Genomic DNA, 19,300 nt, shown 5'->3' with positions numbered 1-19,300 from the left:
AATTTAATTTGAAATCATACAAGCCTGGCTTTAATGCAATTAAAGAATTGACATCAATTAAAATGAAGTACGCTAAAGCATCTCTCTATAAAGTGCCTATATAGACCAAGGATATACCTTATTGTAGAGAGACCATGAGACATATCCGAAAAGGAAAAAAAAAAGATAGATCGCAGACAAGAGATGATAAATTGTATAAAAAATGATAACGAAAATTGTTTTATGCTAACACAATATTTCATTCACTATGAAAAGAGAAAAGTTATCCCATCAAAAATACCATACAGAGAGGAAAGTTCGATTCCAATCTAAGATAAATTATGCCAAATTGGCAATTGATCTTTGATGAAATAACATTGACTAGTCTTGTTTCATAAATTATAACTTCCTTTATATTGAACTTCCACCAAATATGTCTTAAAAAAGAAAAAATTTAAAAGAAAAATGACATACAAATTCCCGGCCCCCACTCTCATTCAGTATTATATATGTAAAAGTGAAACAAAAAAAAAGCAACTTCTAATTTCCAAAACTGCAGGGAGGGGTGGGTCAATGGAATTTGCCCTTATCTAAATGAAGCTCTATAAAATTGGCCATATTATATAAGAAAAAGCTTACAACCATAACATACGTAACACATATATAAAAGCTTGCATACATAACTCCCATTCAACATTATATATGAAAAAATTTGCATCCATAACATACAACACATATATAAAATTGGCCATATTTATTAACAGGTACACATAACTGCCATAAGTTAAATGCAATTATCAGCAAAAAGAGAATACAATGGTATATGTAATAAAAATAGTAAATGTGAAACATGGTTTATTATCCTTTCCACTAAAATAAACCAGGACACAAGAAAAGGAAAAAGCAAGCTCAACTCAATTTTATAACTTATAAGTATTAACTTGTGAGGGAACTGAACACCATCAGCACCAACAAATGCACCTCCATTTGTTTTCTCATCTTGTAATGTTTATCTGAAACCCAAAAAAAAAATTGAACATACAGTCAGAAAACTCAGCTCCAAAGCCAGAGAATTCAACAATAGAGAAACTAAGCAAAGAATCCAAACTAAATCGAACATACAACCAAAAAATCAACAAATAAATTGAACAATTCAATAGAATCAGCAAATAAATTTTTTAATCCCAGTAAGACAATGAGAATTAAACAAAAAAATTACCACAAACTAGGCTATTTTACTCACATGATTATAAAGGCACTCATTCAAACAACGCACCATAAATAATGCCAAATCAACTTTAAGACTAAAATCAGTACACATATTTTGTAAGGAATGGTTGACAGCCTACCATCAATTCATTCATACCAACTAGTCAACTACAAACCTAGTCAAGAAGTACTCAGCCAACATTAACTTGTATGCACATGAAACTTTGATTTGCTTTTCATTTATGAATTATAATTTTTTTAAAAATTAAATTAAGAAGCTTATCTACAGTTTAATAGTTTTAGGACTTTTTTATTTTTTAATATTAATGTTTATGTAACTTGTGATTCACGTACAGAAATTAAACTTCTCGATACAAGATACGTATCTTGATTGCGTTGTTCTATTTTCTGTATATTTTTAAATTCGGAACTCTCTTTAACTTCTTAAATTATTATGACAATATCTAGGATATATCAGAACTACAATCAAGAAAATATGGTAGTAAGTGCTGAAATGGAGATATATGTATTAATATATAAAGCATATCTATTTCATAGCTAATTAATAGATACATGTTCACGTTAATTAACCATCATAAACTAGTGAGAGCATACAAATTTTAGAATCAAATCATTGAAAATCTAAAATATTATACTCTTAGTTATATAGTGAAGATTGGTTCACTTTAATCTCTACAAGTAACAAGTTATTATATATAAAATTTTGTATGGTCAGAATTCACCTCCCTTGATTGAAAGAGGAGAACCCAATGGAGAGCTTGTATCAATAAGTTTGGGATTGAGAAACACAACAATCATTATTATGTCATCATGAAAATTTTTCCTTACTCCTTGTTCAATCTTTTGGAGGTTTGCAAATCTCATTTCTCTCTTTTTTGCTACTTCTCTTAGTGTAGCTTTCACTGGTCTTCTTGCAATTCTCTATAACAATAAAAATTCTTAAATTGATTTGGAATAATTTGCTTACATAAAGAGTGACCTACCAATTAAGTAGTACACAGATAATAAAAGACTTGGAATTTAATAGAGTCAATTTTTAAGTTTTGCCTGATAAAAAGAATTATAATAGAAAAAGTGGAAAAAATTATAATGTTCAGTGATATGTTCAGCAACAATTGAACTTACAACAACAAATTTAGCTCAACTGAGCGATGTTATCCAGCAACAAAATTTAACTCAATATTCAATAACGTTATCCAACAACGAAAAACTAAAGCTCAGTGATATGTTCAGCAACAAGTCAATATACTACAACAAATTCATCTCAATCATAATTTGTAACAACAAATTCAACTATGATAATTTTCAAATCCCTAGTTTTCAGCAAAACAAAATTAGCTAAATTAGCGATATGTTCGCAATTTTCTTTAATTCTTTTTCAGGCTTATCGTTTAATAATCTCTTATAATTATATATGTATTACAACTCCATCTTGAGTCGTACCACCTTATTATCATTGACTTATGACTCGAGCATAAGAATATGAATGATATGGTGTTACACTTGTCCACCATTATGCTGTCCAAGCTTATGAGGGAGAGGTCCGCCTCAGGAACAACAACTTGGAACTAAACCTTCAAATTCGCAACCATCTTGTCCATACCTTCGACTATGGTTTCCTCAATTTTCGCATATCTATCTCGTGATTTAGTGACCTCGTCCACCAAGTCGAGCTTCTCCCCGAAGACCCTGATGTACCTCTCCTCGGCTTTCTTCTTTAACCCTTCCGACATGGCTAAGGCGGTCTCCACCTACTTTACTTTATCCTGAGCTCTGCCAAGGTCAGAGAGAAAAGATTCCTTCTCTTCCTCCCACTCCTTCTTAGACTCCTTTAAGGAGGCAACTTCAACCTGCAAGGTAGCCAACAAGCTCTGAGTAGCTCCAAGGGGAGTCTTCTCCAGCTCTCTGGCTAAGGCTAGGCATATGCCAGTTGTTCGGACTCCACCTCGAGCAAGGTGCTGAAGCTGGCTCTTAATTGCAACATCATCCAAGCCGATAAAGCTGTGAGGAAGTATGTGCTTTTCACTCCAAGCAAGGGCATCAAAACCTTGCTCATATATACTCCCCGAATCTGAAGCCCTACAGTTTTTGGGATTCGGTTCCGTAATAGAAGGTAGAGGATGGGATGTTGGCTTGGCCAAGCTAGAAGGAGGAGGAGTTAGTTGAGGAGCCGAATCAGGAGTAACTTTTAGAGTGGCCGAGGTGCCCAAGCCCGACTTCGAGGGCGAGGAGAGGTCAGCAGTTCCACCAGCTTCTTTTAGTTGTATACTTTGTGCAACAACATTCTTCCTAGCGGTCCAGAGTGTCTTCATAGCAGCCGACTTAGGAGTCATTCTTTCTGCAACACCAAAGTTGGGATACATTAGCCATCAATACAATTTTTACAAAGCCAAATTTATAAAAGGAAGAGAAAAACTACCTAGCTTGGACTGAAGCTGGCTCGGATTTTCTAAATATCTTTTGGTATCCAGATAAGGAGCTCGGCCTTAGTACTCCTGGAATAATCCGACCATACCCTCCTCAACCTCATCTAAATTATCCAAGTTATATTTAACTATCACAGGGTTTTTTCCCAATACAAAGAGAAAAAGGGCTCATCCTTATCACTTACGAAAAAAGGTTGGATACCCTCTACAGCTTGAATCTTAAAGAAATAGTTTTTAAAGTCATGAAAGGACTCGTCAAAGATAGCAAAAACTTTCTTACCCTGAATAGCACGGAAAGAGAGCCAACCTTATTTTTTGGAGCTAAAGGGTTTGGTGAGAACAAAAAAATAAAAGAAGACCTTAAGAGAAAGTCGGACATCAAGTTTTTGACAAAGAAGTTGGTATATTTTCAAAAAAACTCCAAGAATTGGGATGTAATTGGGTAAGGGCAATATTGCAGAATTTAAGGACCTCGGACTCAAAATCAGAGAAAGAAAATGTAACTCCTAATTAAGTAAAAAAGTAATCATACACATATAAGAAATGACATTTTGACCTATTAAGTCGAGAAAAACAAACCCTCTCTTCAAGATCAGCAACTATAATTTCATAATTCCTCTCATCCTTCCAAGTCAAACACAACCTATGGTGTCTACAGAAGGCTTTGGCATATTCATTATCAATAACAAAGATAGGAGTAAGAACGGATAAATCCACCCAAGTCAAATCGGATGGGACCTTAAAAGACATGCTGTGAACTACTGAAAGAGACATCAAAAAGCTATACCTATAATACAACAAAACAAAAACATCACCACAAGTCAAGACAAACGATCAGGAGGTCGGGTCATCTCTCAAGATCGTTATCAACCTCCCGACGCAACAAATAAGCAACACAAATATTTACAAATTCACAAGAGGTCGGGTCAGCATCAACCAAGAACATCATAAAAGCTTCCAACACAAAACAGCTACACTATTTCTCTAATATATTGAAATAATTCCATCTTCCATAAAGAAATGGCACCTTTTGCGGGAAACACGGGATAGAGCCCCACATTCAGAATTCCAGCAACAAACGAAAGCGAACAAAAATTCAATAGAAAAGAAGCAAATTTCATAATGCAAATCAAAAATCAAAGTGGCAAAACAAAAACAAAAGCAGCAGCACATCACCTAGGATATATAGAGGGGTTCAAAGGATTAAAAGAACCAACCTTAAAGGAGCGTGAAGTTAAAAGGTGCACAATAGCAAGACATGTACGATCCAAAGTCTCCAATACACGAACGAAAATTCAAGATAAATAAACCTTGAATGAAGAACAATGGTCACAAAGAAAGCTTGAAAGAAGGAGCAACTACTGAAGATGGAAAGAGAGATGGTAAACGAAGTAGTTTAGAGAAACAAAAAATAATAAAAAGGAAGAAAAAAAAGAATATTTATAAGAAACCATGGGAAAAAAAAAGTAAAACTATTCCCCTCGTTAATGACGTGCATGAATCCCCAGGAAATGGTAACATAACGCACATTGTGCCATCAAGTGGCACAATGTCTCAACAAATTTTGAAAACATGTTGAGTATCCGACTCTCGAAGGCGGTATACCCGACGTGGGAAATTGAAGCCACAGATGCTCGAGCCCGACTTCATAAAAGCTCAAACTCAAATAAAGGCACTGTTCATACCCTAGCCCAGAATAAAGCTAGACCTAAAAAGAATAAAAGTCCACCCAGTAAAGGTGGCCTCTTTTACTCCTGCCTGACCTCATAGAGGCCGGGGACAAAAAAGGTAGTTCAACCCTATTTATCTGAATAAGTAACTACCTCCTAAGATATCTCCTGCTTATTTAGAAGGAAAATCTCAACAACTTTTCTATCAAGAGGGAACGACCATCCACCATCAAAGATGAAACTACTCTAAAAAAATAGTTATCTTTTCTACAATAAGTACACTGACACCCTAATGCATGAGCATCTTGGTAGCTACTTTAGTGCTTTTTCATTAAATAAATCATGAATCTTACTTATTAATCAAATATTTTTGTGGATAATTCTCAAATTAGAATTTCATGCAAAGAATCATTAAACATTAGTAATTTTTGTGTTAATTCATGATTATTAGAATCAAGCCGTGATGCACTTGTCTTTAATGATTTTTTGTAGGAGAATGAAATTGATAAAGAATGGGGTGTCACATTTGGGATTTTTGCAAGGAAAATGAGATAATAAATTTGCACAAAAAGAATAAGCAAAGGAAGGGTGGCATTTAGGAAGGCATTTAAAAATTGTATGGAAGAGGCGTGTGAACTCAAGTGTGGATGGTGTGTATGTGGTGTGTGTGTGAGCTTGGTGTGTGAGCTGAAGTGTGGGAGAAGTGGTACGCCAGGCCACAACTCCAGGGAATCTCCAAAATGGAGGTGGGAGTGGCGTGTCTCTAGCCACATGCCTTCGTGCTAAATTTTCTTCAAAGTTGACATATGAGTTGGCGTGTCTGGGAAGTGGCACGCTGGGCCATTTCTGCCAGACTGACCTTTCCTCACTCGGACAAAGATAATTGGAGATATAAAAGTCCAAATGTAGTGCTTCCAATGGCATTAGAAAGCTGACTTCTAGAGATTTTCAACGATATATAATAGTTCATAGTGGACACTGACTTAGATACCTTTAGATACACACCTTGGAGGGGAGTCTTCGGACTCTCTTCTCACTTTCTCCCTCTCTTCCATTTCCTCTCATACCCATTTTGTAATTCTTTAGTTATGAGTTTCTAATTCTTTTCATTGAGAGAAAGAGCTCTACTATATTTCAATGGATCAAACGTAATTTACTCTTCATCTTCGATTCATCTTTCAATTGCTTCTTTAGAAAGAATCTTCGTTCTTCACCTTAAGGATTCAAATGTCTTGGGAAAGAATTTGAATCCAACTTGAATTCTATGAGAACTTAGAAAAGGGATCATAGAAGCTTGAAGATATTTCTCCCAATTCTTGTGAATTTGGGTTTGGGATTGATATGTGACATATAATCAATCTATATAAATCAGATACTAATCTTCATCTCTTTTCATGAGCAATTAGATCAAGGAATTGACAATTGATCACGTTAAGAGAGATTGAATTACCAAGGAATTGGAGTTCAGTTACTTATGATTTGCCAAGAGATCAACAATTGCATGATTGAAGAGGAGATTAAAGTTATTGATCCTGAGAATACAACATCTCTTGATCCCAATGTTCTTTCCATTCTTAATTCTTGTCATTTACTTACCAGTCATTTACATTCATGCAATTTAATTTTTAGTTATTTACATTTACGTCATTTACTTTCTTGTCATTTTATAGCTTTCATTTACTTCTTTATTAAGTCATTTAAATTACTTACTGCTCATCATCCCAATATGAATTGTCTACCTAAAATAATCAATTAATCATTGATTGCTTAATATATTAATCCTCGTGGGAATGATAACCCACTCACAGTGGTATTACTTGATGCGATCCGGTACACTTGCCGATAGTTATGTGGAAATTTCGTATCACACCCTCAAGTATATTTAGATCCAATCTAGTAAAAAACTCGCTAAAACTCTTGCCAAGTTAGGTATGAGAGTCTCTTGCAGGTACATCCTTCACCTCCTCACGAGGAATTCGAACGACAATACCTCAGCGCTAAAAAAAGTCGGTAAAGAAAATCTAGACCTCACGTCTTAGTCCAATAAACAACTTAATTTCAAATAACCATCGGAATAATAGATAACTTCAATGTCGCTTGTCTGGCACTAAAATAAAAAATTTGATTCCTCTTTATTTTTTTTAATTTAATTGTGTTGTTTCATATTTGTTTCTTGTGTTAAGAAAAAAAAGGTAAATTAGTTAAAAGATTCTTGTGTATGAAGGGCCAACTAAGCCCCACCACCTCAAAGCGTGTGTGATATTGCGTAGAAACTTCTAGCAAACTTGCAAAACGCTCTCCTTTTAGACTTTTTTGCTTTACAACAATGACGCGTCTCTATCATTCATGACTTACTCAAGACTTTATAACAATCTAGTATCACTTGCTTCATCACCGATATCATTCACATTATAATGCAGAATAAATGAATAAAAGACAGTTTCCAACCATTTTTCGGGATGACACATGACTCTTTTATTGATATTGATTATTGACTTAAATAAATATTTATTTTTGTAAAATACTTGATTTCAATTGTAATTCCTACATTTTTTTAATTTTAATCTATTAAAATTTTAAAAATTTCTATTTTAACATTTACAATTATTTTATTCTATTGAATATTAACATAACATCTTAGATGATAGTACGACACGTCTTAGCATGTCAATATTTCAAGACTTCATTTTTGGCAATTTGGATAGAGACTTCTTTCTTATTGAAAATCAAATTCTGCAAATATGTAAAAGAATTCGCTCCATCTATTGGATGCTCCATCTATTGATTACATAAAATTCTAAATCTGAGAGTTAGTTAAATGAAAAAATAGATTGAATATTTGTAAAACTGAAGTTTGAAATCTATAAAGTTCTTGAAAAAATTATTAATGATTAATTACTCTGCTAGAGTATTGTCCAAACTGCATTATTCAGTATTCAATTGGCATACTAAATCCTGAATTTCATCCCAGGTTCTAATCTTTTGAGGAGAAAGTGGGGCCGCAATGGCTCATTCATTATTTCACTTTTGATTTATATACATTGTTTGGGAAATTTTGGAAAAAAAAAATAAAAACCTATAATCGACATCATTTTTTTATGTACTCCTCCTTTTCAAAAGTATCTATTCTTTCGACTTTTACTACATTGATACTCAATGTATTAAAGTTCGAAAATGGAACGATATTTTCTAAATAAAAAATATAAAACTTTTTATTTTGCTTAAGTTTTGTTTGCTTAACTCAACTTGAAACCTCATCCAAAAGCTTGTACCTTCTGACCTTATTCCTAAAGACCTGTTTGGTGGCGCCACCATTTCTAACCGCCGCTATTACCCCTTCTGACTTGGTCCTCCTCAGCCTTTCCTCCAAGGCACGGTTGGTCACGATTCTCTTCCGTGTCGGTGTCATAACCGACGGTGAAGGCGATGGTGGTGGTGGTGATCTTGATGACTGATGATCTGACGGAGACTTTGGTTTCTTAATCATTGGTTTCTGAATTTGGAGCTTCTTGATGAGCTTCTTGTTCTTGTTTCCCTCGTCGTTGTTCCTGTGATGAGAAGATGAAGAATTTGACGAATTCGGTGACTTCTCTTTTGTGTTCTCTTTCTGACTCAAACACCAATTGCACGTTTCACACGCCTCATCTTTCGGGTACAAATTGCTGCAATATCTGAACGATTTCAAGAAGCGAAAAAAGATTAGAAAGGGATCCTCCTTCAAAATGAATATCACGTTTTGATTCAAAATATTGCGGTATTAAATTTACCCAATTGTTTTAAAGAAATTTCAACAATCCCAGAAATACTAGAGTTTCAGTTATTTTCAGGTAATTCAATAATACCAATANATTTTAGTCAATAAATTTAATTATAAAATATATATATAATTAAAATCAACTTCTAAAATTACTAAAACACTCGTATTAGTGGAATACCTAACAGTCTAACACTCTTCCTAAATCACAAGACATAATTGAAAGTGGAAGAATTGTGTATGTTGGGTACCTGTGTTGAGATCTGAATTGGCAGACTTTGCAGTGAAAAAGCTGGTCAGAGAAGCCAAGATCCCCGCACATGCAACACTCTGTATTGTTGTTGAGTTGTTCTGAAGCAGCAGTTTCATTACTTGATTTGCTTGTTGTCATGCTTGTTATGCTGTTATGATATTTTAGACATAGAAGGAAGAGAGATTTAATTGAATTGATACATGCCACGCGAAGGCACAAGATAAGAAGAAGAGAAGAAAGCGGGGCGAAGAGACCTACAACTACAAATTGTATTTGTGACAAAACCAGGTTCAGAAAACTGGCAGCTTATAAGAATGGTGCCTTTTTAATTGCGTCCATTCATTTCATATAAATAAATATTCAATTAAATAAACAGATGGATTTTTTTTTTTTTTTGGAGTTTCCGTGTCGCCGTGTGTGTGACGTTTGCTGTGTTTATATAAGTACAGAAAATTTCGTGTTGATGTGGGAAAGGGATATTACCAATAATAATTGAGCAGGCTTGTGAAGGGAATGGCAAGGCAGAGAGGGACATTCTTTTCAACTTAGATAGCCTTATAGTTAATTTTTTCAAAAAGGAAAAAGAAAATTGTAATTAGTTATTAATTTAACAAATATACGAAAATAAAAAATATTGTGTTTTCTCGGATTTTATCATAATACAAAGGAAAAAGTGAAATCGCTAAAGGCAGCTTGTCTAAACTTCTTAAATAAGTTCTTTTGAAAAATGGGTTTAAAATATAAGGATTTTTATCAGTAATAACTTTTAAATAAGTTATTTTGTGTTTAAAAAGTTATTATAGAAGTACTTATTTTAAAGTTCTGTATTAAATAAGAGTGATAAAATAACTTTTAAAAATAGGAGAAGTGATATTTTTTAACTTTTTTAAAAGCTCTTAAATAACTTTTTTAAAAATTTAAAAGTTTATCTAAAAAATTGTACCAAACACTATTAATGTAACTTTTTATAAATAAAAAAAAAAGTGCTTTTAGAGTTCCAAACGGATCTTAAGTGCAATTTTTGTTTTTTATTTCTTAAATTAAAAGAAAATTAAAATTGCTAGTAGAAATTTTTGTTTTTTCTTAAAAAGTAAAAGTGAAATTGTTACAGGATATTTTTTGTTTTTATTTAAATTAAAAAATAAAACCGTTAAGTAAGATTTTTGTTTTTTTAAGTGAAATTATAAAAGTGAAATTGTTAGGTGCAATTACTTTATTTTTTAAATAATAAAATAAATTGTTAAAAGTAATTCTGTATTGCACCACACGCTTGTAAAATTCTAAAATGCACCATTTTTTAGTAAAATACTATATTTACTATCATAAAAAAATAATTTGAGTATTAATTTATCAATTGGTCTAATTTGCCACCCATGATATTTCAAGCAAGGAAAAAAATTGCAATGGATTATTAATACATGTGGGTAACTTTCTATAGATATTACATGTGGGTAATTAGGATATGTATATGGGTCTTTGTGTAATCATTTACGATTAAGAAAGGCTACATTTCACTATGTTAAAGATAAAGTTGTTAAGAAGTTACAGCAGTGGAAAATATCACTATTGTCGGCCAGCGACAAGAAAGTTCTCATAAAAGCATTGGCGACTGCTATACCTATATACACTCTCGCCTGTTTCAAACTCCCAAATAATTTAACTGAAGAAATTCATAGAATGATTATGCAGACAACAAAGATCAGAAAAGAAGATGCAATGGGTGAGCTGGAATATCATATGCTGACCTAAGAATCAAGGCGATTTGAATTTTAGGGATCTTAGAGCTTTCAACATGGTTATGCTAGGTAAGGAGGGTTAGAGGTTACTGACCAAACACAATCCTCTAATACACAGAGTTTATAAGAGTAAATATTTCAGATACTCAAGTTTTCAGAGAACTAAAATTCGAGTAGATCCCTCTTTGGGATGGAGAAGTCTTTTGGAGGGCAGAAAAAGGGTGAAAAAAGGTTTATTTTGGAAGATAGGGGTGAAAAATAAGGTTCGGTTGTTGGAAGACAGATGGATAAAGAATTTTTTTCTGCTGAGCACACTCATTAAGGATTCCAACAACATACAAGTGCAGTGGGTAGAGCAACTTATGATAGATCATAGAGCATGGAATTAACAAACAATCACAGAACAGTTCAACCAGAAATAGCACATGCAATCTTACATATAGAGATACAGGAAGAAGAAGACATACCGACCTAGATTCTGGAGAAAAGAGGTAATTATTCAGTGGCATCCGGATATAGGGTTGCAGATCAATTTTATCATCTGCCGCTTGAGCATCTACGGGAACAATGTCGCATGAAAACAATGTGGAACTCAATTTGGGACTTAAAAATCCAGCCAAAAATTAGAGTTTTCTCATGACGAATTATGCACCACAACTAGTGAACCAAGGACTCCATGAAAGATTACCTAGAGTTTCCCCAACCTGCCTAAGATGCGGCCAACATGAGGAATCAACAAAACACTACCTCTTGCTTTGTGCGCAGTCAACAGCAGTATTGCAGAGCTCCGGAATTTAAATTTCGTGTACACCTGATGACGTCGAGATGTGGAAGTGGTGGATTAAGTTCATGGGGGAGTTGAAGAAGAGAAGAGATGGAAAAAAAGCAAATACGGTTAGCTTCCCACCTCATGTGGCAACTTTGGAAGGCGCAAAATTCATTAATCTTCAAAGGACAGTCCTCAGACCATTAGCAAATTCTGCATGCTGCTCGTAAACAAGAGGAGGAGTGCTCGACGATCTTGAGAAGATGAACCAGAGATTTCTTTTAGTGTTTCTCATTTTCCTTTTCTTACAAGTGGTATCCTGATGTCTTATTTGCGGAATCCCATCTTTAATCATGTATGGTGATCCATAGTGGTCTCAAATATTTTTATTTCACATAATAAAATTCTTAACTTTGAAAAAATTGATTATTAATACATAATAAAACTTTGAGAAAAGAAAATAGGCAAAGGCAAACAATGAACTCCTGCGTATATTTTTTTATGATTCTTTACAATGAATAAAACTATATACATGGCGGTAACAACAAAATCTATACAAATCTATACATTCATGAAAAGATTATATCATCCGGCAAATGGGGTGAGTCACGATAACTGAATTTATTTCTAAAAGAACAAAAGGTAAACAACAAAATAGTATAGAAGAAGTGATGCATCAACTGGTCATTGTTGTTAGATTTAACCATTGTGTGAGTTTATTGGAGGCCATTTTTTTCCTATTGTGAGCTAAAGAAGTAAAATGATTTAATACATCTCCATAAACTAGAGGATAGATGATGTCCAAAACACCAAGTTTGGAGAGATTGAGATGGAAGGGATGAGAAGATGGTGGCTTTGTGAAGATGTTAGCCAATTATCGTAAAGAAGAGACATGGAGAACTTTCATCACTCTAGCATAAGGCTTTTGATGGGCTAAGTGACAGTCAACATCTAAATGTTTGGTTCACTCACAAAAAAGAATTTACCACAATATGGAAAGTGCTCAAGTTGTCGCAATAAAACATCAAACACCATTCAATGAGACTGTAAAGGAATTACAACATATTAATCATCCATTCAAGTTTACAAGCAGTTCTTGCAAGAGCCCAATATTCAGCTTCAATAGATGAGCAGACAATGATGGTTTGTTTCTTAGTCTTCCAAGAAACCAAATATTTTCTTAGAAAAAAAACAATATCCGTTTAATGATTGGCGATGTCCAAGCATACTACCGCTAAAGCTAACAATTTGAAATGTTGAGTGTCTTGAGAAAAAAGACCCCTTTTCCTGAACTAGCCTTCAAATAACGTAGTACACAAGTTGCAGTTTGAAAGTGTGCTTGAGTACATGATATTTGGCATTGTAGTAGTTAAGTAGATGAGGCCAACCAGGCATCGATAAAGAAAAGGAGTAGTGAGAAAAAGGGCTATTTTCATGGTATAATTTAGTGGCATTGTCCATGGAGGTAAAGGTAGGCTTGGCACTGATAAACCACTATTTTATGGTTTATTTTGTATTGAATTGAGTGGTTTTTATCAACTTTTCTCACACTTATTCGTGTAAATTGCATATTTTTAAGTTTCTTTCCTAATTTTGTGCTATGATTGAAAACATGCTTTCCAGGCCTTTAAATTACTAATTTTTAATCCTCTTTTATTACCATTCGATGCTGTGAGATGTGCGTTAAGTGATTTTAGGTTTTATAGGACAGGAATGGCATAAAGGATGGAGAGGAAGCATGCAAAACTAGAAGGAACACAAAGAACTGAAAATTTGAGAAGCTGATGTCGACGCGTGCGCATGGATGACGCGTACGCGTGACAAGCGTCACATGCTGTAATAAACCATTATTTTATGATTTATATTGTATTTAATTGAGTGGTTTTATCAAGTCTTTACCCACTTATTCATATGATTAGCATGATTTTATAATTCCTTCCTTGTATTGTTTATGGTTGAAAACTTGCTTCCTAAAAACCTTAAATTAGTACCTTTTAATTATCCTTTATCCGATTCGATGCCGTGACCCGTGTGTTAAGTGTTTCAGGCCTCATAGGGCAGGAATGGCTTAGAGAATGGAGAGGAAGCTTGCAAAAATGGAAGGAACACAAGAAACTAAGGAGATGACCAGCGAACACTAACGTGAGCGCGTGCCCCACGCGAACGCGCGGAATGAAGAAAATCGCAGCAATGCGAGCGCGTGCCTGACGCGTACACGTGGATTGAAGTCTGCACGAATGACGCGAACGTGTGGACGACGCGAACGCGTGACAAGGAAAATCACTGAATGACGCGAACGCATGGACGACGCGTACGCGTGACCTATGCGATCTGCAAAAATAACAGAAGGCACTGGGGCGATTTTGGGCCGTATTTTAACCCAGTTTTTGGCCCAGAAACATAGATAAAAGCGAGGGAACATGAAGAGACTCAATACGCTTTGACACACCCATAGGCATCCACACACATTGAGATACATTGATATTAGGATTACTTTTAGTTTTAGATCTGAATCTAGATTCGCTTACATTGATAGTTTATGCTTTTGCTTTAGATTTTGGATGTTGAAGAATCATCACCTCCGTCGAAGTTATTACTTTAGTTTGTTTCCTTATTCCTTTACTCTTTTCAGTTGATCATTGACCCTATTCAAATAAGTATGTTGCATTTTGGATTTATTAATACATAGAATTGCTTTTACTTTTAATTAATTTTAAATTTCTATTTTATTTTATTTGATTTGATTTTATTTGATTATGTCTTCTTATATTTTTATGAATATTAAATCCATGTCAATGGAGTAGATTTTCTACTTGACATGGGGGTTGATTAAGAGGAGACACTTGAGTCGGAATACTCAAGTGCTTAGTTAAATTGGACATCGTTGGCTAATTCTGTATCTACTAACGCTAGACTTTCCCAAAGGAGAGGATTAGAAATTGCGGATAAAAGTTAGTTCAATCATTTGACCTCCCTTTATTTATTAAGGGTTAACTAAGTGAAAACAACAACCTCTTTACACTACCCTTGAGAAGATTCCAACAAGGATAGAACTTCCAATTAATCAATTCCCCAGTCAAGGCTTTTTATATTAATAATAGTTCTTAGTTTTATTGCTTTAATTTACGATTATTTTAATTACTCATTATCCAACTCAAACCTTCTGAAAAATTTCTGATTAAGCACTCTTTCTTTATTGCTTTAATTTACAATTATTTTAATTACTCATTATCCAACTCAACCCTTCTGGAAAATTTCTAATTAATAAATTAGCATTCTTTCCTGTAACTCGTTGGGAGACGACCTGGGATTCACTCCCAGTATTTTTAATTCTAATTTTTGTGACAACCCTTTTTAAATTGAGAAGGCGGATCTTAGCTGGTTGAGAACTGTACTTGCAATATATTCCGTATTTTGATTTCTTAACTGGTAAATTTCCACCACCCATCATGCTGCAATTAACACAAAATGTTGGGGGCAATTTCTGGGCTGCTTTTGACCCAGTTTTAGGCCCGAAAATAAAGACAAGAGGCTGCAAAGTGGAGCTGGGAGGGATCAATTGCATCATTCATTCATTCACACACTTTATTTTTTAGATGTAAAATTCTAGAGAGAAAGGCTCTCTCCTCTTTCTAGGTTTAGGGTTTCTTCTTTCAATTTCTCCTTAGGTTTAGGTTTCAATCTTATTTTAATTTATTTTTCTCTTACTTCTATTTATTCTAGAAATTTAGTTATTTACTTCTCTCATTGATTCCTTTATTTTGTCCATTTAATTTATGAACTCTTGTGTTACTTTCAATTTCCTTTTTAATGCAATTTTATGTTTCCATGTCTTTTTTTATGTTTGCCTTGGTTTCTCTTATTACTTTCTTGCTTGTGTTAGTTATGGCTTTTATTAATTCTTGCATTTTATGATGTTTCTCTTTATTGCATTCTATGTGTTTGATGAAATGTCTCTTTTAGCTATAGAGTAGATTTTTCTATTCTTGGCTTGGGTTGGTAACTTGGGTGACCTTGAGTTGCTAATGCCCAAGTGATTGATGGTTGATGTCCATTGACACTAGCTTTCACTAATTCGATTAGTGAGTGGCTAGGACTTATGGATTAAGATTGATGAAGCTCATTTGACCTTCCTTCAATTGTTAGAGGATGAATAAATGAGATTGATCCCTACAACTATCATATTGTGGTTAGTGATAACGAAAATATCCTTAACCATTAACCCTTGCCAAGACCTTTTTACCATTTGTGTTTTCTTTACTTTCTTGCTATTTACATTTCTTGTTCCTTATTTCAAAACCCCAAAAAGAAGTACATCATAACCAATAATAAACACACTTCCCTATAATTTCTTAAGAGACGACCCGAGATTTAAATACTTCAGCTATTTTATTGGTTTTGTATTTGTGACAAACAATTTAAATGTTGATTGAGGTTTAATTGTCGGTTTAGATCTATAATTGCAACGAAGTTATTTTGAGAAATTCTTTACCGTCATTTTTCCTCCACCAAGTTTTTGGCGCCGTTGCTGGGGACTTGCAAACGTGTGCCTTATTATTGGTTATTGTGAATATTGTGAATATATTTGCCTTTTGTTTCTTTGTTAGTTATTGCTAGTTTTAGGAGTTTAATTTCATTATTTCTTGTTATTTTTTATTTTTATTTTCTCTTGTTACTATGAATTCTCACCACTTTGGCTATGAGTTTGGTTACAATAATGTTGTAGGGAATGGAAGCTACAATGAGAACATGCATCAAGGATGGAACAATCAAAGGTGGGAAGAGCCTCAAACTTATGGACAACCTTCATGGCAACAACCCTCTCCAACATACTATGAGCAAGAGCCATTCCAAGATGCATATCAATCTGATGGAGATGGTGGACCTCCCTATGATTATCAACAACCACCACCATATGCCTATGAACATTCTCCTCAATATAGCCCTCAACCATACTCACAAGCCTCATCCTACCAAACACTTCCATATGACCCCAATCCATATCTCCCATACCAACCACCATATGAGCCCTGTGAACAAGCACCCATTGAACCACTGCACCAACATCATTACCCTTACAACCTTTCTTTTCCCTTCAACCAAGCTCCTATGGATGATACACTTGGTGTCTCGGAATACCACAGACAAGGTTTAGACTTTCCGGATTCTCTTGAATGCCTCCATCATTCTAGCTTACGCCACGAAGATTCTGATTAAGAGATCTAAGAGATACTCATTCAGTCGAAGGTAGAACGGAAGTGGTTGTCAGGCACGCGTTCATAGGGAATGATGATGATTGTCACGTTCATCACATTCAGATTGAAGTACGAATGAATATCTTAGAAGCAAAATAAGAAGAATTGAATAGAAAACAGTAGTACTTTGCATTAATCTTTGAGGAACAGCAGAGCTCCACACCTTAATCTATGGAGTGTAGAAACTCTACCGTGAAAATACATAAGTGAAAGGTCCAGGCATGGCCGAGATGGCCAGCCCCCAAAACGTGATCTAAGATAGCATACAACTGATCAAAGATGTCTAATACAATAGTAAAAGGTCCTATTTATAATAAACTAGTCACTAGGGTTTACAGAAATAAGTAATTGATGCATAAATCCACTTCTGGGGCCCACTTGGTGTGTGTTTGGGCTGAGCTTGAGTGCTGCACGTGTAGAGGTCCTTCTTGGAGTTGAACGCCAATTTTTCTGCCAGTTTGGGCGTTCAACTCTGGTTTTGGCTCCTTTTCTGGCGCTGGACGCCAGATTTGGGCAGAAAGCTGGCGTTGAACGCCTGTTTACGTCATCTATTCTTGGCCAAAGTATAAACTATTATATATTGCTAGAAAGTCCTGGATGTCTACTTTCCAACGCAATTGGAAGCGCGCCATTTAAAGTTCTGTAGCTCTTCATTGATGAACAAGGGAGGTTCAACTTCCCAAGTATCAATGCCAAATAATTTGGCATTTAACTTCATGATTGCACCAAGGAACTTTTATATGCAAAGAAAACATGCAAGACACCAAACTTAGAAATCTTTCATGTTTAGACTCTAATAAATAAAAAATGCACATGTAAAACAAGAAAAGACACAACACAAGAAAACATCAAGATCAAACAAGAAGACTGACCAAGAACAACTTGAAGATCATGAAGAATACTATGAATGCATGAAATTTTCGAAAAATGCAAGATGCACATGCAATTGACACCAAACTTATAACATGACACATGGCTCAAATAAGAAACACAAAAATATTTTTGGTTTTTATGATTTTCTAAATTTTTTTGGATTTTTATTTTATATTTTTCGAAAAGTTATTTTGAAAAGAGAAAAATAAGGATTCAAAATTTTTAATATGAATTCCAGGAATCTTATGCTCTAAAGCTCCAATCAAAGGGTCAGGCATGGCTGAATAGCCAGCCAAGCTTTAGTATGTAACTCAGACATGACACGCCCAACATACACATTCCCAAAGGAATTAGACATGGCTTTACAGCCAGCCAGGCTTCAACATGCTTCATGAAATACTAGAATTCATTCTTAAAAATTCTGAAGACAAATAGATTTTTGAAAACATTTTTATTTTTAAATTTTTTTTTAATACAGATGAAAAATTTTTGAAAGATTTTTGAACTAGTAAAAGGTCCTATTTATAATAAACTAGTCACTAGGGTTTACAGAAATAAGTAATTGATGCATAAATCCACTTTTGGGGCCCACTTGGTGTGTGTTTGGGCTGAGCTTGAGTGCTGCACGTGTAGAGGTCCTTCTTGGAGTTGAACGCCAGTTTTTCTGCCAGTTTGGGCGTTCAACTCTGGTTTTGGCTCCTTTTCTGGCGCTGGACGCCAGATTTGGGCAGAAAGCTGGCGTTGAACGCCAGTTTACGTCGTCTATTCTTGGCCAAAGTATGGACTATTATATATTGAGGGAAAGCCCTGGATGTCTACTTTCCAAGGCAATTGAAAGCGCGCCATTTCGAGTTCTGTAGCTCCAGAAAATCTACTTTGAGTGCAGGGAGGTCAGAATCCAACAGCATCAGCAGTCCTTCTTCAACCTCTGAATCTGATTTCTGCTCAAGTCCCTCAATTTCAGCCAGAAAATATCTGAAATCACAGAAAAACACACAATCTCATAGTAAAGTCCAAAAATGTGAATTTAACATAAAAACTAATGAAAACATCCCTAAAAGTAACTAGATCCTACTAAAAACATACTAAAAACAATGTCAAAAAGCGTATAAATTATCCGCTCATCATCATTCTTCAAGAGCAACAAGAGCTTTAAACCACACTCACCTCTACCCTCACCGGTTTCACCTCTACCCTCCAAGAGCTTATATCCCGTCTACCTCCACCTTCTATCAATAACCAAAGCACATTCCAATCTCCAAGCTTTAATGCATCTCCATTTCAACCACAAGATGAACTCTCCTATCCACCACAACCCTTGGTGCACGAATCCCCACGCTTCATACAACTAAACCAGC

The 19,300-nt window shown here is 34.7% G+C and overlaps 1 protein-coding gene and 1 long non-coding RNA gene across 2 annotated transcripts; both read right to left on the bottom strand.

Annotated features, from left to right (window-relative positions):
- On the bottom strand, positions 310 to 1,383 carry LOC110264576. The gene is made up of 2 exons (XR_002350747.1): positions 1,223 to 1,383; positions 310 to 992 (listed from the first exon to the last, which is right to left on the bottom strand). It is a non-coding gene; the product is annotated as an uncharacterized LOC110264576 (long non-coding RNA).
- Positions 8,286 to 9,655, bottom strand: LOC107609558. Its single transcript, XM_016311558.1, has 2 exons — positions 9,311 to 9,655; positions 8,286 to 8,976 (listed from the first exon to the last, which is right to left on the bottom strand). The coding sequence occupies exons 1-2, from the start codon at positions 9,448 to 9,450 to the stop codon at positions 8,547 to 8,549; spliced, it is 570 nt and encodes a 189-aa protein (XP_016167044.1). The 5' UTR covers positions 9,451 to 9,655; the 3' UTR covers positions 8,286 to 8,546.

This window comes from Arachis ipaensis, chromosome B07 (assembly GCF_000816755.2).
Source record: "Arachis ipaensis cultivar K30076 chromosome B07, Araip1.1, whole genome shotgun sequence".
Lineage (NCBI taxonomy): Eukaryota > Viridiplantae > Streptophyta > Magnoliopsida > Fabales > Fabaceae > Arachis > Arachis ipaensis.
The sequence above is the reverse complement of the archived record's forward strand: the minus strand, read 5'-3'. Positions and strand labels throughout refer to the sequence as shown.

Bases quoted from the DNA above. Each gene is read 5' to 3' on its own strand.
- LOC107609558 (XM_016311558.1), bottom strand. From the start codon at position 9,450: ATGACAACAAGCAAATCAAGTAATGAAACTGCTGCTTCAGAACAACTC. The intron at 8,977-9,310 runs GTACCCAACATA...GAAATCGTTCAG, and splicing joins CAATTCAGATCTCAACACAG to ATATTGCAGCAATTTGTACC.